At 46.8% G+C, this 26,387-nt stretch overlaps 1 protein-coding gene across 2 annotated transcripts; it reads left to right on the plus strand.

The window, feature by feature from the left end:
• The first annotated feature begins 3,217 nt into the window (after positions 1 to 3,217).
• Positions 3,218 to 26,116, plus strand: LOC104063571 (mothers against decapentaplegic homolog 7). Of its 2 annotated transcripts, none has more exons than XM_054053264.1 (4): positions 3,218 to 3,716; positions 4,312 to 4,365; positions 9,465 to 9,539; positions 25,581 to 26,116. In XM_054053264.1, the coding sequence occupies exons 1-4, from the start codon at positions 3,218 to 3,220 to the stop codon at positions 26,114 to 26,116; spliced, it is 1,164 nt and encodes a 387-aa protein (XP_053909239.1). The 2 variants fall into 2 exon arrangements, with proteins under 2 accessions (XP_053909239.1, XP_053909240.1); XM_054053265.1 differs by having other exon boundaries at positions 9,468 to 9,539.
• Positions 26,117 to 26,387: the final 271 nt, after the last annotated feature.

Genomic DNA, 26,387 nt, shown 5'->3' on the forward strand with positions numbered 1-26,387 from the left:
CATTATGCTCTTTGTCACTCTGTTCATGACAGTGAAGTAATTGCAGTCATAACTGGGGGAAAAAAAAATCTCCTAAAGACATCAATCTCATTTGTAACAGCTTGGAAAGTTAAAAATTTTAAAAGTATAACACATGTATTAATGGACATGTCCAGTGTGTCTTTCACCAGCAGATACAGGGAGGAGAAGGAACTCTAACACCCCCCCCCCCCCAATCAATTTACCATATGCATCACAGTGGAAAAGAGATTGAGGTTCTCTGAGAAAACCAGCCTCAGAGTACATGAGGTCACTCCGGAGGCTGATGAACAAGATGTTAAGCTAAAAATATTATCAAATTTCCATTTTTCAGAATGTAGAAGTGACCATTTTAAAAGCAATGGGATTTTCTTACAAGCACAGCAGATCCAGATGCTGGTGCTGTTCTGCTTTGGCACCATCCTCTGTCACCCCAAAGCCAGGTGGCTGTGTCCTGGGCACCATGCAGCTCACCCCACCCCTGAAAAGGCCTTGGCTGCTGCATCAGTAGCTGCCGAATTTGATGGGTCATTTAATGGGCAGCTTATATTTGTGCCCATTAATTTTTTGGAGGTGAAGTGAGTAGTCCATCTCTTTCCTCAGACTCCAATTTCTTAACAAACTTAATTTTTTTATTTAGATGCCAGTAAATAATGTTCTTCCCCTCCTCAATTTTTTCATGCTGTTTCATCAGAAAGCAGATTTTGAGCAGATTTTGGACTTGTGCGGGTATAGTTTCATGAATATTTAATAAGGCTACTCCAAAATCTAGCCCCTTTCTAACTAATTTAGATCCAGATTCTGCAAATACCTTGAGCGATTCTGGGCCCGTTAAGAGTCTCCCTGCCCTGCTCACATGAATATTTGCAAGACTGGGCTCTAAAATTATCCCTGCATTCCTGCCTGCACTGAAGGCAGGCATTCAGGACAGCCAACCCCGGGAATACCCTGCCTGCACAGCACGTTAGTTTTGTCTCTTCTGTGTTTTACGGCTGGTGTTGTGTTTAGTTGGGTGCAATTGTTTTAGAACTGGATTTGCTTTGAAGAGCCATGATTTAAGAATCTTGGCTTCTACTTGCAATGCGATAACTGACTTACCAAGTGACCTTAAGCAACTTATCTGCCCACAGTTATATGAAAATGGAGCTACTGATACGTGGGTGAGCGTGCAGGACAGGGACCCTTGGGGACGTCTCCTGCCCTGCAAAGCCTGGTGCTGGGATGTCCCCAGCTCCCCAGCAGACCTGTACGAGCCACACAGCCTCTTGGTGGCTTGGTTTCCCCATCCTCCAAGGGTTCTCGCTGGCAGAATTGAAATGGAGGATCTGTGGAGCACCTCCGGTGCCAGAAATTATTACCGCTAGTAGTACCCATAACAAGAATAGTCCTAGTGCTGCGTGCTAATCATTCTTGCTTCTCATTTTGTGAGAACCGGAGTAAACTTACCCTCTATGAAATACTTTCCCTTCCTTTGGTGACAGGTGCTGTAAAAGTGCAAAGTATTATTAGCATTATTGCGTTTTGTGCCATGCTCTCTTTTGATGCCCAGAATCACATATATGTATATATTTTTTTCTTTTTATGGCTGGATGGGGTTTAACATTTCAATATTTACAGCGGGCTACAGCCCCTCGGCCATAGCCAGGCTTCGCTGAGTGCGGAGGAGCGGTGCGGAGGGGACCAACCGCTCTGCACCCGCACAGCTCTCCTGGGGCAGGGCTGGCATCCTCGGGCGCTACCGGCGCATCCTCACGGTGCGGGGCGGGGAAGACACGCAACCTTCCAGCAACCCGAGCCGCCACTTGCGCAAGGCGGTTGGAGATAAATATTTTTTTTTTTTTTTTTTCCCGGAGCGACATGGTGTCTAGAGGTCCACGTGACGGGGCCGAGCCCGGGCCAAGCCGGGCCGGGGTTACACTGCTGCGTGCTGCGTATGGTTGCCGCCGTCGCAGGGAGAGGTGGGGAGGCGGACGCAGCCGAAGGTGCAGGCAGCGCGCTGCTGCCTGCTATGCTCCCGTCGCGCCGGGCTCCGCCGCAGGAAGGGAAAGACGGAGGCATCGGTGCAGGGAGGAAGCCTCATTGCAACAGGCGGAGGGAAGGTAAAAAAAAACGGAGGAGGAGGAGGGGTGGGCAGAGGCGGGGGAAGGAAGGCAGGAAGGGGGAGAGAGGCGGAAAAAAAACCCCAAACAAAACACCACCGAGGCAGACGCACCGGCAGCACAGAGAGAGTCGCCGGCGTGCTGCCCCTGTACCCGTGTAAGCATCGTCGTGGAGCGGTGCCGGGAGAAGTGGCGGCTGAGCGCGGGCCGGCGCGGAAGGGCGCAGAGCGGGCAGCCCGACTCTCCCATGCCGGCACCGCGCTGCTGTGGAAGGAAGGGACGCGGTCCCACTTTCTTTTTTTCTTTCTTTTCATAACAGACGGATCAAGACTCCGTGTGTGTGTATTAAAACCTTTGGGAAGAAGGAGAAAAAAACACCCAAACCCTGCATCAGGACGACTTGGGCTTTAAAAACGGATACAACACTCTGGATGAACTTCTTGTTTGTGACAGATGTTTAAACCGATTCCGACATTCAAATCTTAGGGTTGGTGTTTTGTTTTTTAAAATTCTTTTTAGTAAACATTATTTTGACTTGCTTTTTTAATTTTTATCTTTTGATTCTGCCCTGCGTCGCATCAATCCCGTCTCGTCTCCCTCCCCCCATCACTGGCGAGTTGATGGCAGCTGTGGCCCCGAGAAGGCCGAGGATCCCCCGCCGCGCTCCGCAGCCGCGCAGGGCGGCGCGGCGCTGGCGAGCTCAGCCTGCCTTCCCTAGCGCGATGAGCCGCAGACTATAGACGGGCTTTTTATTTTTCTTTTTTTGAGGCAAAGTCACAGCGAGCAGCGCCCCCCCCCCCCGGTTTTTTCCCTACTCCTTTAGTATTTTTTAGATTTTTATTTATTTTTTTTTGTTATTGTTGTTTTTCGCAGCGGGCAGAGGCGCGGGAAGGTGCAGTCCCCCGCGGGAGGCGGCGGGACTCGCGGCCCCAGCGCGAAGACTGGCGCATGCCACAGCCCGCCTCGGCCCTGCCGCCGCCTTCTCCCTGCCGCCCGCTGCCTGCCGCTGCCCGCCGCCGCCACGTCTCTGCTCCCGGCCCCTTCATGCGCGGCAGACAACATGCCCGTTTTGTAGCCGGGGGGCCTTCCTCTCGTCCCGCATGTTCAGGACGAAACGCTCGGTGCTCGTTCGGCGGCTTTGGCGGAGCCGTGCGCCTGGCGGCGAGGAGGAGGCGGCGGCAGGCGAACCCGGCGCAGCAGCCGAGGCCCGGGCGCATGTTTGCGGCGGGGGGCGCGGGTGCTGCCCGGGCAAGGCGGGCCGCGGCAGCCGGGCGTTCGCGGGCGCGGAGGCGGAACTGAAGGCGCTGACCCATGCCGTGCTGAAGCGGTTGAAGGAGCGGCAGTTGGAGAGGCTGTTACACGCCGTGGAGTCCCGCGACGGAGCGCAGACCCCCTGCCTCCTGTTGCCCGCCAAGGCCGACTCACGCTTGGGCCAGCACTGGTATCCGCTGCCCGTGCTACTCTGCAAGGTGTTCCGCTGGCCCGACCTCCACCACTGCTCCGAAGTAAAGCGGTTATGTTGCTGTGAATCCTACGGCAAGGCTCAACCCGAGCTCGTCTGCTGCAACCCGCACCACCTCAGCCGGCTCTGCGAGCTAGGTGGGCGGCTGGGAGGGCGAGGAGGGGTGTGGGGTGGAAGGGGGAGAGGGGCCCGGCGGGGGGAGAGGGAATATGCAGCCCTACTTGGCTCCTTGCCCACTGAATTGTTTTTTTTTTTTTTCCAGAGGGTTCACCCCACCCCCACCCCCCACCAATAAAAATTCCTTTACATTGCAGTTCTTTATGTGATTTTTTTTTAAATTATTATTTTGGGGAGGGGGGCAAGCCTTCTCCCCCCGCCCCCGGCGTCCCCGGGTTCTTCGCCGACCCCCTGCCATGCCGGGGGGCCCCGCCTGGCGCGTTGTCTGGCCCTGGCGCTGCCGCGGCTCCGCTGAGCCGAGGAGGCCCAGATCAGACATCCCGAGCGGCAGATAGCAGGGAGACTGGCGCCAGACGGCCCCTTTTGTTTACTTGACAGCTAAATATCAAGGCAATCACCACCTCGCTGTCCTGCCTCCAACCCCCAGAGCTAAGACAAACAGTTTAGCTAAAAAATGCCGCTGTTATCATAAGTTCCTATCTCTTTTTCTCTTTTACTTTTTTTTTTCTTTCTCATGTCTCTGCCTCTATTTTCAATGTACTTTTGTAATTCCAGAGTCTCCCCCTCCACCCTACTCCAGATATCCAATGGATTTTCTCAAACCAATTGGTAAGTGGACTTTTTCAATGCAGACTGCAGATGAAAAAAGGGAAAATGGGCGCCTTTCCCAAGGGGAAACTTTGTCTCCTGCCTTTGTCACACTGCGATGCATTTAACTTTTGGGCTGCTTGCCTGCTTCTGTGCTTTCTGATAGCCCCGGAAGAATTGACCTATAATTTATCTAAGACACCCTCTACACAGAGTAGGATTTTTAAACTCTGGCAGGAAACTTTAGGAGGGATTGCAATGCAGCACAGGCCTTTGCTGCTTGAATCACTTGGAAAGCCAGGAAAACCGTGGGCTCCAGTTATAAATGGCAGTGGTGCAACTTGCTCCCACATCTCTAGATGAATTTGTAGGGATGTAGGTTGGAATCCAGCACAGCTTGGATTAGCGTCTCTCTGATGGCTGGGAATCCCAATGAACCTTGACAAATGAAGTTAGTAGAAATCTTTCTGTTTCAAAGGAGCCTAATTCCACCTTGTTGGGTTGATAAAATTAGGGAAGGGGATTGAAAAGGGATGCGTGCGTCCTGTTATCTTTTTTTAGCACTGCTCTGCATGCCTGTTGCTTGTAATTGGATGTCAAGGTACCAGGGGAGAAGCCCTTTTGAGGCTGGCACCAGCTCTTAAACATTTGGCAGTGAGCTCACCAGGTGTGAGATAAATGGGACTGGAAGAAGGAGGAGAGGTGGGGAGAATCAGAAAGGTGGGGAGAGCTCTGGAGGAGCAGCTCCTGGCTCTCCCAGGATTAGTGGATTGGGAGGGTTGGCTGGAGCATGGTGGTCTCTGTGATCCTGTCCTTTGGTCAGAGCAGACAGGAGGGGCATGGCGCTGCAGGGAGGCAAAGATAGATATTTCTTTATTTTTGGCCTGAAGAGCAATTTCTTTAAAATTACTGCTCTTTAGTTTCTTGAGACTAAAAGGAACCTCAGACTTGAGGTTGCTCAGGCACATGGGGTACCGTTGTGGAGTCCTATCCTGCCCATTACTCCCTCAAAGGCTGGACTATTGTTTTTCCCCTCTAAGAAACACTAATAAGTCTTTTTATGACTTGTGGAAACAAGCGTATCTGTTTAACAAACAATTGGTTTGCAAAGCATGAAATATTTTGCCTCATCATGAAAAAACAGAAGATAAAGGCTCATGAATGAAAGAGGGATATCGGGAGTAGGTCCAGCATCCCAAGCAAGTTTTGAGATGTAGAAGAGTTATTCCATAATATACTCTGAGGGTCTGCTGTGTGGAGAAGTTTTGTGGGTTTGGGTGAGATGGGCATTGTTTTGACTGTGTCCCTGCAGTCCTCCCCCAAAAGTTTGTATTTCTGCTTTTATTGCCTTTCTTTCTACCCAGTGATGGTCCTGGCATGGATTGCAAAGGAGTTCGGAGATGCAGGAGAGAGGGGTTAAAGCTTACCTTTGATTTCCTGTGAAGATGTTAGGATAAATCTATTAGCAGGGTTTAAACATCCAATCTGCCTCTGCCAGGACCTCATTTGCAGTTAGTGAGATATTTATTCATTAGCAAGGCTTGACATAAGGTAGCAAAATGTGTGTAAACAGAAAAGCTGCAGAACATGAATGTGACATTTCAAAAGGAAAAGTTATTCTTATCGGCCAATAGGAAGTGATTAACACTGCCCATCGGAAATGCAGAAACAACTGGGTTACTCACCAAAAAATCCTCCTTTTTTTTTTTTCCTTTTTAAAAGAATAATACATTTGGCCAGCTGAACTCTGACTAATGGGGCTGTGACAGGCACAAGCAAAACCTGGAAGTCTGTTGTTGCAGGTGGGTTTTGCAAGCTCAGGGTTTCTCAGTGTTTCCTCTGTGGAGGGACTGAGGGTTTCACCTCCCAGCATCAGTGCCATCTCCCGTGGCAGTTTTTTTCAGCTGTATGTTGGAAGATTGCTCTCCATGGGCTGTCTAGATGGGAGAGGGACAGTAGATGATGATGGGAAGGTGTGAAGCCTTTTACCTGGCTGATACACATAAACAATCTTCACTAGGAACTTGGGTGGGAGTGATCCCTCCATTTAGACTTGGGGAACTGCATCTCCTAATGGAGCTGGGAACATGCATCCAGCAGGAAACTTCTGCTTTTCTATCAAGCATGATAGTGGTAATAAAAATATTTAAGTACTTAGTGCTATGTCTTGTAAGTGCTTCATATGGACAGACAGACAGGAATACCTGTACCAGCATGGGCTCTGGCAGCAGTCACCAGTTCCCATGATCATAGAATAATAGGATGGTTTGGGTTGGAAAGGACCTTTAAAGGACATCTAGTCCAACCCCCCTGAGGTGAGCAGGGACATCTTCAACTTGATTAAGTTGCTCAGAGCCCCGACCAACCTGACCAATGTTTCCAGAGATGAGGCATCTTCCACCTCTCTGGGCAACCTGTGCCAGTGTTTCACCACCCTCATTGGAAAAAAATATTATTTCCTTCTATCTAATCTGAATCTACCCTCTTTTAGTGTAAAACCATTATGGTGGGGAATGCTTTTTTTTTTTTGGAGGTGATGGAAGTTGAGACTGTGTTGCTGGCTGGAGGAAAGCGGGGATGGACAGGGAGCTAGGGGTTCTGCTGCAGACAGTGACATGACACATAAGTCTGTGTGTTGATAGGATAGATCTGGTATTTGTGCCCCTGCTGTAGAGTGTAAAGATCTGCTCCTGACAGCCAGGTTACCTGAGGGAAGGCTGTAGGTCTAGGCTGGCTTGCTTGTTCATCAAGGAGAGGACTTTCCCTCTTCCTTATGTGAGGTGGTTGCAGGGATGGGTGAAGGTGGCTTGCACAGGGCCAAGCTCACTATGCAATCCTGGAGGTATGTGTCGCTCAGCATCCCTAATATCTATCCCTGCAGGATAGACACTTGCGGCTGTGTTGGAAGTGAGATGGATAGTGGTGCCCCCAAATAATTCAAGCAGATATTTTGACCCATCATTAAGTGGGACAAGGGGCTGCAAGTGGCTGTGTCCATCATGCTCCTGGGTGGCTGGTCATGGTATTGCTGGAGTATGAGAGTGCAGGAAACCCACCGATGTTGCTGCAGAGCAGAATGTGGCATTGACTTTCAGAGGAATTGGAGGTTTGGCAGCTTCCAGGAACTATTCAGCACCTTGCAAGTTTGGACTGATGGCCACCAGGAATAGTTGTATGTCTCTGTGATGATTTTATATTGCGGGAAGGCAGTTTTGGGAGGAGATTCACATGCAGTGAACTTGGGTAAACCCCTGATACTATGACCTCTTAGTGCTGAAAATAAAATGAGCCCAAGTACCCCCTACTAGCAAATGCGCTTGGCAGATCTGTGGGTGATGGGAAGAGTGCAAGGATGAAACCAGCCACGTGTAGGGCAGAGAGCCTAGAAGGGTCCTGCTTTTGGGCTTATCCCACACCTGACTATCACGCTTGGTCTAGAGTCGAGGCACATCAACTCTGTGTCCTCTAAAGACACTTCAGAGGGTAATTAATAGATGTTAATTAACTGTTTGTTGGATGATGGGACACAGGAAGGGAGTTGACAGTTGTAAAGAAGTCATGAAAGCACACTTGGGCTTTCCGTTGATGGATAGTGCAGATCAGGGAGTGGTGTACATGTTTAGGGAAGCTCTGAATTTGTCCTTGTTTTCAACCTCAGTGCAGAAATGCCAAATGTCAAGTGGATTTGCAGTCAAACTGGAGCAGCATTGCTGTAAGACCAGCCTCACTCCTTTGCTAGGGTTATGTGTTTTAAGTTGGGATAAGATTCTCTCCTGCCATCCTGTCCAGTGTGCTAACAGAGGACCTGATCGCGTATGATTCCTAGAGTAAGACAACATGGAAATGGCAAATTATGTCCTTTATCCCACAGAGGCTCATCAGGGAGCTGTAACTGGGGGCAGATGGAGCCCAGCATGGGGCAAGGTGGTCCAGCCTGCATTCAGAAGGGATCTGTAGCCCAAGCAGTTGAAGCCATCTCAGGGCAAGGGCAGGGGGAATCTTCTGTCTGGACTAGAAAGGGTTAATAAAAAGAAAAAGCATAGTTCTTTAAAAGCATAGAAAGTACAACAAAGTATTTAGGGAGTGTATCGTATACAATATTTCACAAGTCCATTTCCTGTCTCTTTACTCTGATAAAATAATGTTATGCAGACAGGAATTTCTTCTTCACTGGGATTTCAGAGATGAAAACTGGAAAAAATACTTTATCAGTAGGGAGAAAATTATCTCAGCTCTCCTGGTGGTGGCCTTTGCTTTGAGATACAGCCATGAGGAAAATGATGTCATTAGGGAGCCCAAATTTAATGAAACCCAAAATCCCTGTCAGCCTGCTGAGGACCAGAAGGTTGTGTGAACTTCGTGGATCTTCACAGACAGAGTGTTCTTGAGCTTGTCTCCCCCATGGTAGTGACTGAAAAGCTGGAGTTTGCCTATAGGACCAGGGGATCGGTGTTGGTTCCTAGTTGTTGTCACCTGGAAGAACAGGCTTGGGATGGAAAGGTACAAACCTTGAGCTTGAATGCTTCCATGCATCAGGAGAAACCTCTAATGGGGCAGCTAGTCTTACCCTGTCCTTGCCCTTTGGTGATAGGTGGAGGAATAGATCCAGTTGCCCACCTGTTCCAAGTGACAGCAGGGTGTAAGATCTGCTAGCAGTTGGCAGTGAAAAAAAATGAGCAGAGGAGTGCAAATGTAGACTGTTTGCCACAAAAGGGTAGCAATGAGAAATTTCCCTTTTGGTTCCCTTTTCAGTGAGTTACAGGTGTTGACCAAATTGGGTGTGTAAAGCCATGATTTAAGCATTTTTGGGAGCTCGCTTACATCAACAACAACCACCTTGACCTCATTGCTCAGTGACTTGGCCAGAGACATGGCAGTCAGTCTGTAATTTTTCTCAGTCTATAATCAGCATTGGCTGGTGATGAAGCGCAGAGTGCAGCCTTGATTAAGACAATGAGTTAAGGTGCATGCTTCTTGATGAACTGCTGTCTCTGCACGGACAATTAGTAATTGCTTCCTGTTAAACTCTTTGGAATGTGTGTTCTGCTTGTGGTGATGCTGGAAGCCTGCAAAGAACTGCCTATCTACTGATTTTTTTTCTTTCTTTTCCTCTGCTCCAGCAGATTGTCCAGACTCTGTGCCTTCCTCCACTGAAACAGGGGGAACTAATAGTCTAGCCCCTGGGGGGCTTTCAGGTAAGATATCTCTTGTTGTTCTTGATTTTGGCCGCAGGTTGCGTTGACCAAGGGTCTTTATGAACAACTAAGTGATGCTGGGAGTTTTGGGGATGTGAGTCATTGAGAAAGGCATGCTTGAAGGAAGAATTGGGTTTTGTTTCAGTAGCAGCTACATACCTCTCATGCAGAGGATGTGTTGAAATCCCAGGTGAGGTTCTCCATCCCTGAAAGCCCATATTTCCTTTGAATTCCAACTTTGCGCTCCATTAGTTTTTGGAGTGTGAAAGGAAGAGGCATGTTGGGGAAGGTGATGTGGTGTTGGCCACCTGTTCATTCAGATGCATGGATTATTGGAGCAGGTGTGGTTGTACCGTGCAGAAGGATTTGATGGAACGAGTCCAGAGGAGGGCTACAAAGATGGTCGGAGGGCTGGAGCACCTTCCCTACGAGGACAGGCTGAGACAGTTGGGCCTGTTCAGCCTGGAGAAGAGAAGGCTCAGAGGAGATCTTATAGCGACCTTCCAGTACCTGAAGGGGGCCTACAGGAAAGCTGGAGAGGGGCTATCTGTAAAGGCTTGTGGGGATAGGACCAGGGGGAATGGGTATAAACTGGAGAGGGGCAGATTTAGACTAGACATTAGGAAGAATTTCTTCACCATGAGAGCGGTGAGGGACTGGAACAGGTTGCCAAGGGAACTTGTGGATGCCCCATCCCTGGAGGCGTTCAAGGCCAGGTTGGATGGGGCCTTGGGCAGCCTGATTTAGTGGAATGTCCCTGCCCATGGCAGGGGAGTTGGAACTAGATGGTCTTTAAGGTCCCTTCCAACCCTAACTATTCTATGATTCTATATTATTTGCTCAAAGTCCCTAATGAGTATTAATCAAACGGAGGGGGAGAGGGATCAGAGAAACTTGTTGCTGGGTTTTTTTTTTTGTTTTGTTTTTTTGTTTTTTTGGTTTTTTTTATGCAGAAGACTTATGGGTTTTTCTTTATTTTTTTTTAATATTGGAGTCTATAGCTTTAGGGAAGAAAAAAAAAGAGACTGTGAAAAGAAAAAAGATAAGAAACAAAACAACACAATAAGGATGTTGTTAGATATATATTTTTTCCTTTTTCCTCCTGAAATACACCCATTGCAGAGGGGAGGAGAGAGTTCAGTTCCACAGGATACCACATGAAATAAGCGGAGGAAGTACTCACTTTTAAAAGTGGGCTTTCTGTAAGGTTCAGCTTATTTATAACATCTCTGTCTGGCTACTCTGCTCCTGTCTGGTTTCTCTGCTCCCAAAGGGAAGGCAGGGAGTTGGGGGCTTGAGCTGCAGGAAATAACACAACTCATTCCTGGTGCCTCTCAAAGGGCTGCAGGAAGGGGAGCCCCAAGTCCTTAATAGAGCCTTCTACCCAAAAGAAAGCATGGTTCCCCCTGAAAATGCAGGGTTTTTTTACGTTTTTTATTATATTTTATTATTTCATTGGATTAGATTTATTTTTTGTCTCCCTTATCAAGGGTTCTTTCCCCAAGCCTGGAAACAAAACCTTTTACGATCCTTAATCACTCTTTTTTCCTCCCCAAATGTAATTGTAGCCATTTAGTTTAATGAGGAGCTGATAGGAGAATTGACTTATGAAGTAATACAGTTAGCTACCCAAGACCTGAAACAAAGCTGAATGGCTCCACATGAAAAAGCATTTGTTTTGAATTTGCTCTGGTTTACTGGCATCTCCCTTCTGCACGTAGAAGTGCAGCACTCAAAATTCCCAACTGGAGAGACCCAGTCGAGATAGGAAAATAAACGTACTTTGCAGCAATCCTCCAAAGCTCATTTTCTCCTTTTTTTCTATACCCCCCACCCCCCATATTTTAGTTAGCAGAAGAGTGTATTTGAAGAGAGCTTTAATGAGTTATTGGCAGGATACATGAGGAGCACTTTGGCTTGGTCTGACCCGAGTTTGGGCAGATGGAGATCGGTGATGCTGGGTGGAGAATCCAGCATCCCTCATCCCCTCCAGACCAGGGCTGTCTGGGCTGAATTTGCAGTTCCTTGAAAGGGTGGCTTTAAGAAAAGCAAAAAGCCCTAATTTTGGTATATTTGTAAATGATCAGGAGGCTGAGGAAGAAGACATCACGGGTGGATGGTGGTGGTGGGTTCCCATAGCACCATAGCCACCAGTTATGGGCAGTGGATGCTGGTGTAGTAGTGGTGTTCAAAGTTAGTAGACCTGTCCTAACGTCTGGAAGCTGAAAGGGCAAGATTTAGTGAGGCAGATTGCTCTTGGCACTAAAAATTTGGTCATGGGGCCAACCTGGGGTTCACAGCTACTCTGGCAGGGAAACCGTGTGGAGAGGATAATAGCAAAAGGACCATTAAAAGGGGCATGAAAGCGAGTGCCCTTGCAGCTCTCCATGAAGATCCTTTGATGAGAAGAAGTCTCTGGTCTGGCCAACACCAGCGTTGCAGTCTCCTGGAGCCTGAAGGCAGTTTCATTGATGGATACCAAAGGCGCTGGAGAATGTGGGATGGGCAGCAACATGGCTGGGATGATGTACGGGGAGTGTTTCCCCCTTGCGATAACTGATCTGAGCTGTTTTTTTCCTTCTTCCTCTTTCTGTTCCCCTTCCTGGCCCAGGAATGCAATATTGTGCAGTCCTTGACACTGTGCTGGTGTCCTCTTCTCATCTTAACTCTGTTGTTTCTTCCCTAGACATCCTGTTCTCTGATTGATGAACCCCTTGCTCCCGCAGAGGTGCTGGCTCTCGCTTCCATATTCTTGCCTTTATTTATTTTATTATATCTTTATTTTTCAATGGTCACTCTGTGGGTAGGTCAGGACTCCTTGCTCACACTCTCACACTGAGATGGTTGTGCTCAGGTATTATCAGATCCTTTGTATCCTTGACGTGGATAAAGAAGACAGCAAAAATATTATATTGGAGATAAAAATAATTTCTGTAAATAGAGGCAGAGGGTGTTTTTTTCCTGTAGTTTGAGCTGACTTGTTCCCAGCAGATGTGGTGGGTTATGACTCTTCTTTCAAACAAGCAAAACCATGCTTAGAGAGCCTGGAGGTGGCTGGCCCACGGTCCAGTGGCATCTGATCAGTGTGAGCTGAATTCCCATAAAACCCGTGGAGGACCTCTACTTTAAGAGTAGGAGTGAGCTTATGGTGCTTGATGGTGTTGGTGTTGGGTCTCCATGGGATGCTCTCTACCCAGCCCTGAACATCTACCTCTTGACTGATGTGTTGTGTGAGGCTGGTGGCTCTTGGCTGTTGGAAGATTGTGGTGCCTGTGGTGGGTGAGAAGGTGGCTCTCCTGCAGGACAGATGAATGGTGCTGGATCTGCAGGCAAAGCGAAGCTGTCCAGGAAGCCTAGAGCTGGCCATGACAGGGGAAAGTAAGGTGAGCTGACTTGTTTCTTCACCACCTCTGCTGCTTTTTTATTTATAGGATTTATTCATAAAATATCAAACCTGAGGGTTTACCCAGATTTCAGCCCAATCCTGTTGACTTACCCTGGCTCTGGAACCAGCCCAGGGTCTCCTGGAGCCAGTGGATGCTGAGTGACAGTGCTTGGTGGGTGCTGGACCAAGGCTCTGCAAGGCTTGAGGCCGAGACCCACAAGAATCTTCCAGAGCAAGCACAGCCTCAGTTTCTCCCTCCTGACTCCTCTGCACTGAAAAGATGGGAAAAGACCTCTGGAGGCTGGAGAAGTGTAAGCATCGCTCCCTGTTCTGGCTCTCCTGGGGGTGGGATCTCATCTCGTTTAAGGGACCATTTGGCTGAACAACATTTCATTCCAAAATCACAGGCCTCGCCATGTAAACAGGATCCTGTGTGGTTTTTTTCCAACAGAGTCCTACTTGTGTTTTCCCATTCCCCCCCTTTCCACCTCCCTCTTGTAGAGTTTATAACCTCCTGTGTAATGCCTTTATTTACAAATTGGCGTCCTATTATAATCTGAAATTGAGACATCTTCCTGTGGAATTAGGATTGTATATTTGTCCTAGGGATAAACAATTGCTTGGGAATTTTTATTTTTCAATCACTTATTCTTGGTTTATTTTTGAGCATACATCCTTTTAATGTTTTTTAATTTGCTTTGAGCATCACAAGGCATTGCACCCTTTCCTTCCCAGCCTTGTTGGAGACACAAACCACCCCCTGCTTACTTAAAAAACACCATTCCATCCTGGAAAAGGCAAGATTATTAGGGGTTAACACCAAGATGACAGCACTGGAGCATCTGGAGCAAAGGAGGCTGCCTGCCAGACTAAGCACCTCCTGGCAGCTTGCCTCACTAACTATGGCCGGCAGGGAAGAGTGATCTGATGCTTGGCACTAGCCCTGGGGCTCCTGGCTTGGCTGCCTGTTCTAGCTCCTTTGGCCCCGTGGTTTGTTTTTCTATAAGGGAGGTCTCACCCTGTGGGTTTTAAAAAAAAATGATGGCAGAGGTGCTCCTGTCATTATATGCTGGGTGTTTCATATAATCATAGAAATGTTAAAGTTGGAAAAGACCTCTTAAGATCATCCAGTCCAACTGTCAGCCCAACACCACCATGCCTACTAAACCATGTAATGAAGTGCCAGATCTACACATTTTTTGAACACCTACAGGGATGGTGACTCCATCACTTCTCTGGGCAGCCTGTTCCAATGCTTCACCACTCTTTCAGTAAAGAAATATTTCCTAATATCCAATCTAAACCTCCCCTAATGTAACTTGAGGCCATTTCCTCTCATCCTATCACTTGTTACTCCGGTGAAGAGACCAACACTCACCTTGCTACACCCTCCTCAGGTAGTTGTAGAGAGCAATATGGTTGCCCCTCAGTCTCCTCCAGGCTAAACAATCACAGTTCCCTCTGCTGCTGCTCATAAGACTTGTTCTCCAGACCCTTCACCAGCCTCATTGCCCTACTCTGGACACGCTTCAGCATCCAGTTTCAATCCATCCCTGTACAGCTTCATTAAATCCATTTTTCCAGGCGCCGACAGCTTTTCCCAACCAAATGGTGCCTTGAGAGCTGCTGACAATAAAAGGCAGAAGGCCTCACCACCAGCAAGTCCTTCATGGTGAGGACAATGATGGGTACTGCTTTATCCCACAACCTGTCACTTTTTAGGGAGGAATCAGGACAAAAAGATGAATTTTGGAAGTTAGGTGTCAATTCAAACTATGCTCTGCTCGCAAAAGATGTCCAGATATGTGCCAGCAACTTGATCTTTAGAGACATTTAAAACTCAGCAGGACAAAGACACTCATAGAGGAGTAGCCCCAGGCTGGCAGGGATGCGGGCTGCATTGTCTCCATCCCTGCTGTCTGCCAGCGGGTATCACTTACACTGGAGGAACCAGTAAAATTAACCACATGCATTTCCCTGCTGCCAGCATGGGGGGATGCCTATTTCTAATAGCAGCAGCCAGCACCGTAAACCTCAATGCTGGTGGAAAAATGGGGTACATCCCATTTTAGGGTGCACAGCCAGCTTAATTGACCCATGCCGCAGACTGCCTGCCTGCTTGCTGGCTGTTACAAAGGAACTTCATTTCCAGTTTATTTTCAGTGCCGAGATATTAACTGCTCAGTCACAGTCTCTGTTCTAACCACCCTCTTTTTTTTGCCTAAATCGCTTTTTTTTCACCGCTCAATGGCGTGCCAAGGCTTTTGGCTTAGCTCCATTGCTGCCAGGTTACTGTCTGCATCACGGCTGCTGTTGAAGAACAGGAAGGCACAGAGAAGTGAGCAGCCTTATCCTGCACGGGTCTGAGGTTGAGGAAGGGAAGGAGCTCGACGTCTTGGAGGATTTCTGCCTGCTGGCTTTGGATTAGTGCCTTGGGATTTTTTTCTTTTTTATTTTTTAACTGTTTTTAAGAAAAGAAGTGTCTTGGGTGTTGCTGGCTGCCTCTTTCTCTGCATTTTATTTTTTATTTTATTTTTTTTCTCTTCTCCTCTTTTCCCTTTTCCCTTTCCTTTTCCTTTTTTAATACAACAAAAAAGCTTTTCTGGGCAATCATTTTCCATCCCCATCCAGGGAAGGGTGAAGGATGCACAGACCTGCAGAGTAACCACCCTTGAGGGGGAGGGGTTTCTTTGCCAGTGGGCTTGAGCTGTCAGGTCCAAAAAGCTCTTTTCCTGGGTTTTTTTTGTGCTACTAGGGATGTGACATGGCGTTTGCTAACAGATAGCACCTTTTTCCCCTTTATTTTCATTTTTTACTTTTCCTTTTTTTTTTCCCCCTTCCCTCTTTTGGGTAGCCAAATACATGATGATAACATTCACCCTGTTAATTAACAGGAAACATTGGGGCAAGACAGGAAATTGCATCAGTCTTTTATGAGGAAAGAGCCAAGAAAAAAAAATACAAGAAAACATAGTTATTAGTGAAAGGAAAGAAAGTACTGGAGGAGGAGGAAAAAGGAGAAAAAAACCCTCATCCCATGGGCCCTGCTTTTCCAAGGGAAGCTGCTCCAGTACTTTTATTTTGGCTTTATCATGTTGAAAAATATTTGACTAGCAAGGTCACCTTTGCTTGAGCACGACGCTCGAGTTTCCTGAGGAATTTATTTTTTTTTCATACTTTTCGTACTTTTCATATTTTTCTCAACTTCCTTCCCCAAACTGTGAGGCCTAGGAAGCTCCTGGCCTGGAGACTAATTATGGTTTGGCTGCTCAGCCCTTCAAATTGATCCCCACCCAGTGTCATTATCTTGGTTTTAACTTGTGAGGGAAAAAAAATACCTCACCCTGTAAGAGCTGGCTCAGTCCTTCTCTACCCTTTTAACCTCGCTGTATAAAAAACAACCCCAAAGCACCACGGGGTGTGTGCAGGGGGTCCTGGTGATGCTTTCGAGGATGCTCCTCCATGTGCAATGGCAGGTACCCAGCTCTGCGGTCCTTCCTCATCCTTCCTCAGGGATGAAGTAAGATGCCTGGTGGGGTGCTGGGTTTTGGCGAGCTATCTTTGGAGTGAAGTCCTGGCTCCTGTGGGAGTCCCAGCTTTTCCCTGAATACCTGAGCAGATAGATGGAAAGGCAGATTTCTCCATTAAATGAATAATTTAGAACCGCTCAGGCTGTTAAACCTTCAAAGCATTGTTGCAAATATGTTCCTATATGTGTACATAATAAGCGAGGCCATGGTCAGTTATATATATATATATGTATTTATATGTTGAATATATATATATAGATTATATATATGTATGTACATTGAATATATTCAATATATGAATTATATATAGGTTGAATATATTCAACATACTCAATATATTCAGTATAGTGATTATATAATTAATATGTTGAATATATTCAACCCATATATAGAGAGAAGTTGAAACATCCCCACACACACACATATAGAGGTTGAATAGATTTTGTTTGTAGAGCCGCCAATGCTGAAACAGTAAGAGCTGGCTTTGCATTGGAGAAACTCGTGTTTCGGAAAGGTGGTGAAAGTTCAAACACCTTTGCTTCTACAGTCAGCTGTGGATCTGGTGATTTTCAGTGATGGAAACTGATGTGTTGAATTTATAGATGCTAAAAATTGCCAGGCATCACTGCCAAGGGGGAGCTTCCTCCACAGCAGGTAATGCAAAATAATGCTGGAGGGGTTGTGTGTCTGTTTGCACACTGGTATGCAAGGTGAGGTTTTGAGTGGAAAAACAAAGAATATAGCAAAATAGTCGAGAAATTAAACTGTGAGATGGGGTGCTGCTTGCCCATGCAGGATGGCTGCCAGTGACCCCCTGGGAACACCTTCCCAGGCAGAGAGGACGGAGTAAATAACTCCACAAAGTCATCTTTTGAGCAGGAATCAAATAACAGTTTTATTTGAAAAAAGATTTAGGAGCTTGAAGTTACATCACTGCATTTGAACTGATTAATTCATTTTCTTTGGAAGCTGGGCTGAGACTTCTTAGCTCATTATAAGGAAATCTTCATACGTGTAAGCCTGTAGTTTTCCTGTTCTTTGTTACAGCCGAGCATGGAAAATGTATCCCAGGTGTCAGGAGCATGAAGCCTTGATACACCTGAGAGGTTATTTTATAGAGCACCTGGTATGCTACTGGGTTTGCTGAGTGGTGGTGCCGAGCCCCAAATTTCCTGGGCTTTGCCCCTGTGGGAGGATGCTGCTGGGGCTCGATGGTGCCCCAAATCCCCTGGGCTTTGTCCCCCATGGGAGGACGCTGCTGGTTGTTGGTGATGCCTCCCTGGCTGTGGCATAGTCCCTGCCTGGACATGGCTTTGCTGCTGCCACCGTAAGCAGGGTGGGATGAGCACAAGGAGCTTTTTTGGGGTTTGTTTTTTTAAATCTGGGTGCTGCCAACCTGCCCCATTTTATAGCCTGGGGCAAACCTCTGCCAGCCTCCATCCGCGAAGGGGTGCCAACTCTGCCAGAGCACCAGGAGGGTTAATTACTTAATGAATGTAATATTCTCTATAGTTGCTAAGTGTTATTAATCCAGAGCAAAGTGAGAGGGGAGGGGTGTGTGCGTGACCAGGCTTATGAACTCTGCCTAAATGCTGTCTGTCTGTCCATCCCTCACTTGCCCCTTACCCGGGTAGGGGCTGATGCTATCCATCTGTTGGTCCATCCATTCCTGGGCAGCAATCCTGCCTGTACACGAGTGTGCTTCATCGCCTGCTGTTAGGAATAGGTGTGATTAGATTATGAAGGCAGACAGAAGTAATGATTAACTTTTTCAGTCTGCATGCTGTCTAAAGTCTGACGCTGGGTGTTTTTTTTCCCCCCTAAGTAGGCCCTGGCCTCATGTTGACAGGGTATTAGGTTGTAAAGAAAGCCAGGAGGAATGAAGGCAAGGGAGGAAGGGGAAAGGGGGAGAGCCTTTTCCATCAGATCCGGGACTGGAATTTATTGGTAGAAATGCAGTAAATGCTCCAAATGCCAGCCCTGCTAAACAGTTTTATTAATTGTTATGGAGCAGGGCACAATGGGTGTGAAAAGGACTTTTGTTCAAACCCTGCTTTTTCCATGGGTTTATATCTCTGCAAGAGATGCTGCTCTGGAAAAGGAAGCTGAGGGTGGTCTTTTTTCTTTTTGACCGGGGTGTGTGTGTGTGTGTTAACACATTTATGTCTGTTTTCAGTTTTTGGGGAGAATTCTAGGTTAGTGTTCTGTGAGGAGAGGCCTTTTTTTTTTTTTCTTACTGAAATGAGAGCGACAGCAATGCTGTATTAGGTATCTGTTTAGAAATCCTGGACTGCTCTGCTTCAGTTTTTATTAAAGTCTTTACAAGGTTTTTAATGTGTAACCCACATAGCTACATGTTGTCAGTGGAGAGCTGTGGCTTTCCTGGGGGCCATATCCCTGCCCTCCCCTAGGGCATTGCCGGGTACCAGGTGACCTTCCTCCCTTGCAACAGTGGAGCTTTATTTTTAATTGCAAAAGATTTTTTAAGGTCTTCATCCTCAAAAACTGACTCGGTGGCTCCATTCAGGAGGGTTGTGATCCCAGGGCTGACACAACCCAGTGGCCTCTGGTGGCTTCAACATCCGTGTCAGTGATTTATCCCTGCGCTGGAAGAGTGATGGGCAGGATGCTGTCACAGTAGCTCCAGCACAACCCAAGTTAAAAGAAATATTTTAGCAAGCTCATCCTCAGGTCTGATTTGCGTCATTGTAAGTCAGGAGGCCTTTGTGTGCTGGTTTCTCCTTCTCATAAGGTTTCTGGTTGAGATGTTGGTTGGGTATCAGTGGAGAAGAGGTGTGTCTTGGTATCTGCTGAGGATGAAGCATGGAGGTGTTTGCTCATCTCTAGGAGCTGGGGCTGGTACTAGCCCTGAGTCACTTGAGCGTGGCTCAGCAGCATCTCATGAATACTGGCTTGGGCTTCCTGCATTTTCTAGAGGAGCTTCTTGGCTGATTGTCATTAAAATGTGATTATTCTGGATTGCTATCAAGGCAGGAGAGGAGACTGGAGAGTGCATGGGGCTGCAGAGCATCCTGCAACACCTCCTAAAACAGCAAGTCTTCCCAGGACATCCCTACCAGTGCTGGAGAACAGCAATGGTGATACATGCAGCAAAAAAGGATTTCTGGACATTTTCCACCTGGACCCACATGACCTTGCATCTATCCATGGGGTTTTAAAAAACCCGTGGATGTTGGTAGCACCCCTCTGGAAGAGTCTCCCCTCTTGAAGCATCCCTTCGTCCCACCCAACTGCCAGATTGGAGCTTAGGGAAGAGATTCCCATCCTACTGCTTTTTTGAAACAAGGGAAAAGTTTTCCCACACCTTTGAGGGGTGTAGTAGGAGAGGCAGATAAGGAAGAGTCTCTAAATTAAAACTTCAAAACCAATTAGATTGACTGTAAACAACCACAAAGAGGCCAATTTATTGTAAATATTATGAATGGATTTGGCTGGCTTCTTCAGCCCCACCCTTCCTCTAAGGCTTTTCTCTGAGTTGAGTTGAAATTCAGCCTTCAGGCAGCACAGTACTCTATAATTTGCATGGCTGGTGAAGCCCGAAGCCTGGTATGGAGGAAACTGGAGTCAGCTGGCTCCTCTCTAACCGCTGGAGACAGGCAGACAGGCACTTTTGATGTGTGCCTGCATATTCCTTCCCTCTTGTAGCTGCAGCCTTGCTTAACTATTAAAGAAAATAGGTACAAAAAAGGTTCTTATCTTCTCAAGTCTTTTTTAGCTGTGGTAATTGATTAATCACTGTAATTAGACAGCAGCAGTGACTAATAGGATGTTTATAAATCAAATTTCTGTTTTGGTGGACTTCATGAACTTGGCAGTTTCACTTTGGTTCTTTCTTTGCCATGCTTTGATGCAGGGGACATTGGAGAGCTGGACTTCCTTCACACGTATATATCAATTGCCCTGTATTTTTCAAGCTTGGATATCCTTCCTGGGGCAGCTTTGACATCTGCCATACTGGTGCCTGCTCTTGAGGCTTTGTAGGTCTGCAACAACATGCTTGTAGGGACCCTTTCTTGGTTTGTTTTTTTTCTTTTGTGTCCCATCTCTGAGTTAACCCTCAAAGGTCAGGGGTGGGTTCCAGGTTGGGAGAAGGTTGACTCAAGGCGCCACCAAGTTGGGCTGGGAACCATAGGGGATGTCCTCAGGGATCAATCATCTCTACTCACCATCTAACCTGACCTCATTTTTGTCCTGATTTCACCAGAGACTTTCCTAGCCATGGTGAAGGTGATGGAAGTTCTTGGTTGGGTCCAAGCAGAGCATTCCCAAGCTCATAGGTCGCTGCTAACAAGAGTCTGAACCAAAGCCCTAGTTACAAGTACTGGGAAATTCCAGACTCTTTCCCCTGATGACTTCTGCCAAATTTTATCCTCTGTGTCCCCATCAGACTTGCAAGGTTTCACATCTGTTGGCAACATCTCAGCTTCTGGATACTAGCCCTTAAAAACCTTCAGCAAACTGAAGTCTTGGAGGGAATCTCAGGTGGACATTTATTTTCATGCAAGGTTGGCTTTATTTTGCTAGGAGCAAGGAGCCATTTAAGTGATTGGGTGGACAACTTGTTAATAAATTGAAGAAATAATCATAAGGCTCTTTAGCCTGCATGACTACTGTATATGTTGAGTAATAAGATCTGCCTAATCAGATAGACACAAATTTATGGTCTAGCCTGTCAACCCATGGATTAAGGACTCTGTAAGTACCTACTGGCATGATGGGCTGTAATGGCTTCTAAAGAGATGTTATGGTCTATTGTGTTAATAATCCACAGATTAAGGTCTCCCTAAGTATGTGTTGACATGAACTGACTGTCACAGCTCTTTAGGGGCTCTTGTGTTGGCGCAGTGGAGGACCTCATGGGCTACCTTGGGTGGTGGCATCCCTGCAGTAGGTAAGGGTTTATTTTCTCTGCAAACAACAGGAGCTTAACACATGACCATCCTCTAAATTAGCCTTTCAGAAATTATCCCAGCCATTTAAAGTGGGGGTGGGGGGTGGGGGGTGGGTGTTGAGGAATCTGAAGCTGTCTAGCCCTTGTGGGCAGGGAGATATAAAAGGTTTGGGGCAAACTGCTGTGGGTGGTGTCTCCAGACTGTCCACAAACTCTATTCAAGGTACAAAGACCCTTTTCTGAAAAGCATACCTGGAAATCTGGCTTTGCAGGATTTTTCTTGGGTTTTTTTTTTTTTTTTTTTGTTTGTTTATTCCCTCACCCAAGTAGCCTGTAAATTACCTGAGAGACTAGAAAGGAAGTAAAGTTTGCCTTTTTGATGCCTGTTTTTCTTTGCTTTGATGAGCTGTGTGGTTGCACGTTGTGCTTGGTATTCTCTTAACCTTCATGTAATGCCTGTTGACCTCTTGAGTAAGAGTTCAGGGGGTGTACTTTTCCTGAGATCCTTGCCAGTAACACAAGGGGCAAAACTGCAACTGGAGTACCATGAGCTGCCCTGAGGACCCTCAAGAAGAGCGTGCAAAAACCCTTAAAAAACTCCAGGGTTTGTGTCTTCATCTCTTCCATCTCCATGAGGAGGAGAAGATGAGGGGCATGGCTCTGCCCCGGGCTTGCAAATGCCATTTAAGGTCAGACGAGAGAGATTACTGGGCACGAGACACACTGAGGTTGATCTAAGCCTTGGCCTCAGCCAGATGACATGTGCTGACAGATTGTCCAGCCAATTTTTTTTTAAGCACAGATGCCCTCCATGTGTGTTGATGGATAAAGTAGGAAGGACCATAGGTTCATCTACTCATTGGCAGTGTCCACATTGTTTGTTTTCCAGCAGAAAGCTGCCTCCTGGGAAGCCAAGCAGGGATCTCACCAACTCTCTGTGTCTCTTTGCTGCCCCAGGAGCCCACATCTGGGGCATGGTCCTTTTAGGAAAGATCTGTAAGACCAGTCTCCTTCTGGTGCTGATTTCTTGGTGGACATATACATTAATTTATCCATTGCCTTTACCCATTCGTGTTGGCTTATCAATCATGTGTGCAGTGTCACCTCCACAAGTGGCCCAGGTGAGGGAACCACAAAACCCAAGCAATCTGATCTAGTTGAAGATGTCCCTAGTCATTGCAAGAGGGTTAGACTAGATGACCTTTAAAGGTCCCTTCCAACCCAAACCATTCTATGATTCTGTGAAAACAAGGAGACTTTTGTTAGCAGTTCAAGGTAGATGATGCCATGGTGAGTATTGTTTTGGGTTGATGTTTGGTGGGAAATCCAGCCCCAGGGATCACAGAGGAATGAGGGAGAGGAGGGAGTGTGATGGTGAGAAGAGCATGAGAAGATGCTTTGGGTCAAATCTGCTCTTGAAAAAAACCCAAACTATAAATATATTTATATAAAAAAGAGTATAGATATGTAGTTTGAAACACTTCTGCAGTTGGATAATTTAATTTGCATCTAGTCTTAATATCATTGAGGAAAGTTCAAATTACGGGCATTTAAAAACCTAATCAGGGATGCAGTTGTATTCCCATTTTCAGTGATGAGTTATTATTGCAGATATCAGTGACAATTTAGATAGCTCTTGACTTGATCAGATGGGAGTAGTCCCAGTACTGGAGTGAGATTACTCAGTGTGTGCTAAACTTGCTTTTTTTTTTAGAGATTGGTTGATTACAGGAAAGCCTTTATCTATGTCAAAACAAAACAAAACAAAACAAAACAGAAGATCCCCAGCCCACCTCCCCTCCTATGTTCATGAACTTGGCATTGGGACAAAGCTGACAACTGAAAGCTGGCCAGGAGCTGCATTGGGTTTTGGGGTGGTTTTTTTTTTCAAATTCAGTTTTGCTGAAGTGTTTTGGTTCTTCCTGAATGAAAAAAAGAAAAGAACTTTTTCTTCCCATGCTCCTAATAAAACTGCCGGAGCTCAGAAATAAAACATACAGATGACGTGGTTTCATTATCTTAAAAATGTAAAAATGTTGGTGCATCAAGGAGAAAAGCCACAACAGAATTTTTCTGCCACTTCCAAGTGATGTGAGATTTGAGTCCTCCTGCCACAGCTTGGGAGAACCATGCATGAGGCTGTTATTGATAAATTTGGGTGTTTCCATGCTGTGAATCTCCCATACCCACCTTCACCTGAACCTCCTTGGTTCAGAAGCAGTTTTTAATTTTGGGGGGGTTATTGCTCTGGCATCCCATCCTCCAGGATTTCTGTATAGATGTTGCATTTTCTGCAGCATCCTTCCCCAGATGATAGCAGCAAATGGAGGAATGCTTAATAGTGAAATAATAATGCGGACATTTATAGCATTAAACATTATCATTATTTTGATATTGACTGCCTGCCAACTTTGCTGGCAGACAGTCAATGAGGAGGGTGTGGTGGAGGGGATGGTGAATGGTCAAGATGGGGACGGATCCAGGAGCATCATCTCCCTCGATCCAGGAGCATCCCTCCCAAATCCCTCTGTCTCCCAAGCATCTCTCCCCAAATTCCTTTATCTCTCAGGCAGGTGGGGGAAACACCATCCCGGAGGTGTTTCTTGCCCTGCTGGATGCACCCTTGGGTGGGGGACACCCCATTTAGGTTGGGGGTGAGGTAACCCAAGCTTCCCACCCCATTCCCCCTTGGTCTCTCACGCGGTGCCAGGTTTCAGCAGGATATAAAGTTACCTGCAACAAAGTCTTGGAAGGCACCAAAAAGGGGAGGTGGACACACCTCAACAGATGCTTTCCTGGGGACCACTCCACACTGCCAGGACTCCCATCCCCGAATTCACCCAGGAGTGAGCATCTCTATTTTGGGGCATATGCAGTCAGGCCCAATTTTAGTAGCTGCCTTCAGCAACTGGAGAAATATTTTCATTGCTGGCATAGAAACGAAGAAATTAAAAGTGAGTGTCTGGGCTTCTTTTTCTTACAAAAGCACAGTGAAGGGCTTGAAGTACAACTCAGAGAAAGGAGGAAAAACTCCTATGCTGAGGTAACAGGCTTATTAATAGCAAAAATTATAGAAAACAGAGCAGCCAGTGTGTCGCTGCCATTGCTCATGCTAGGGGGGTCTTGGGGTCTGGGTCACCCACCATCCCCGGTCCCATAGCTGCTCCCATGGTACAGGTGATTATTTTGGTAGTATTCACTAACTTGCATTTCCAACTTGATTTTTTTTTTAATGTATTATTTAATGTGATTATAGAGATGAATGGTTCCTAGGTCTTAACATGCCTACTGAGGCTGGAAGGAATTACCTGCTTGAACAGTGCCAGGCTGCTAGGGGTCCTCTGTCAGGAAAAGGGGCTTTTCACATTTCTCAGTCCCCACTTTGCTTTTTCCTCACACATAGTATCCTTGCTGCTTGTAGGGAGTAGCTACAGATGAGGGAGTCAAAAGAAGGGCTATGCAAATTAGTTTTGTGTGTTTTTTTCTTTTAGTCTGTTTGTGTCAATGAGCACGGATTTCTGGTGCCCACACTGCTGCTGTCTGATGGTGCTTCCTGTGGGTCAGGGCTTCATCCATCTTCTCCATCCTCTCAATCACCCAGGCTCTGCCTATAGGCAGGGAAAAGCCCTATGAACTAGAGCAGATGAGTCCTTGTCCCTTCTGGTCCCATGGGGTGACCTTCAATGTGCTTTTATTAGCAGCACCTCTTTTTCTTTGGCATCTGTAACAGTAGGTAGTTATATGGAAATGGTTCCATTGTCTGCTGAGTGCAAATAAGGGGTTTTAGGGCCTTTGGTCTCGCTGGATGCAGCTGGCTGGAACATCTCATCTCTCCTGTTGGCACTGAAGGTGGTCCTAGTGATGGTTTGGGTGAAAAATGACTGTGCCACAGGTGCCGCTGGTGGGTCTCAAGCCACTTCCGAAGGTGGACCTGGCAATTTAGGACCCACAATTGCTACATCGCTAACTAGAGCTAGGCAGTGAAGCAACATAGTTGACCTAAACCTGGGTCAACTTAAATGGTATTAATGTGGCCTTAGCACATGGCTTTTGGTAATGATGGATGTGGTAATGATGGTAATGATGGGCATTGGTGTGTGTGTGTGGAGGGCATCATGAAGATATGAGCAGGCAAGGACCTGGTAGCGTTGCATCATATTACCCCTGTGGTGCTCAATTTCTCCTTTTCTTCCCTTTTTTCTCCTATTCTGTAGATTCCCAAGTTCTTCAGGAGCCAGGGGATCGGTTACACTGGTGCATGGTGGCATACTGGGAAGAGAAAACACGTGTGGGTCGGCTGTACTCTGTCCAGGAGCCCTCCCTGGATATCTTCTATGATCTACCTCAGGGGAATGGTTTCTGCCTCGGACAGCTCAACTCGAACAACAAAAGCCAACTGGTGCAGAAGGTCCGCAGCAAGATCGGCTATGGCATCCAGCTTACCAAGGAAGTGGACGGCGTGTGGGTGTACAACCGCAGCAGTTACCCCATCTTCATCAAGTCAGCCACACTGGACAACCCTGACTCCAGGACGTTGATGGTTCACAAAGTGTTTCCAGGATTTTCCATCAAGGCTTTTGACTACGAGAAGGCATACAGCTTGCAGAGACCCAACGACCATGAGTTCATGCAGCAACCATGGACCGGATTTACTGTTCAGATCAGCTTTGTGAAAGGCTGGGGCCAGTGCTACACGAGACAGTTCATCAGCAGTTGCCCTTGCTGGTTGGAGGTTATTTTTAATAACTGATGACTCAAGACAGAGTGGACTCACGACATTTATACTACTTTGCTGCTATTATTTCCTTCTGAGTGCTTGCTTTTCATGCAAATGGTTTGTGGTTTTTTTGTTTGTCGTCTGTCCCATCCCTCCAGTTCTGAGAAATAGCTCATGGAAAGATTTTTTTTTTGCCTTGGCTATTTTGATGAATGCATCGATTTTTTTTAAAAGTGTGAATGACCAATAACTCAGGATGAGAAAAGAGTGCAGAGGGGATGGATCTCATATGATAATTATTTCA

Source organism: Cuculus canorus, chromosome W (genome assembly GCF_017976375.1).
Source record: "Cuculus canorus isolate bCucCan1 chromosome W, bCucCan1.pri, whole genome shotgun sequence".
In the NCBI taxonomy this organism is placed as follows: Eukaryota; Metazoa; Chordata; class Aves; order Cuculiformes; family Cuculidae; genus Cuculus; species Cuculus canorus.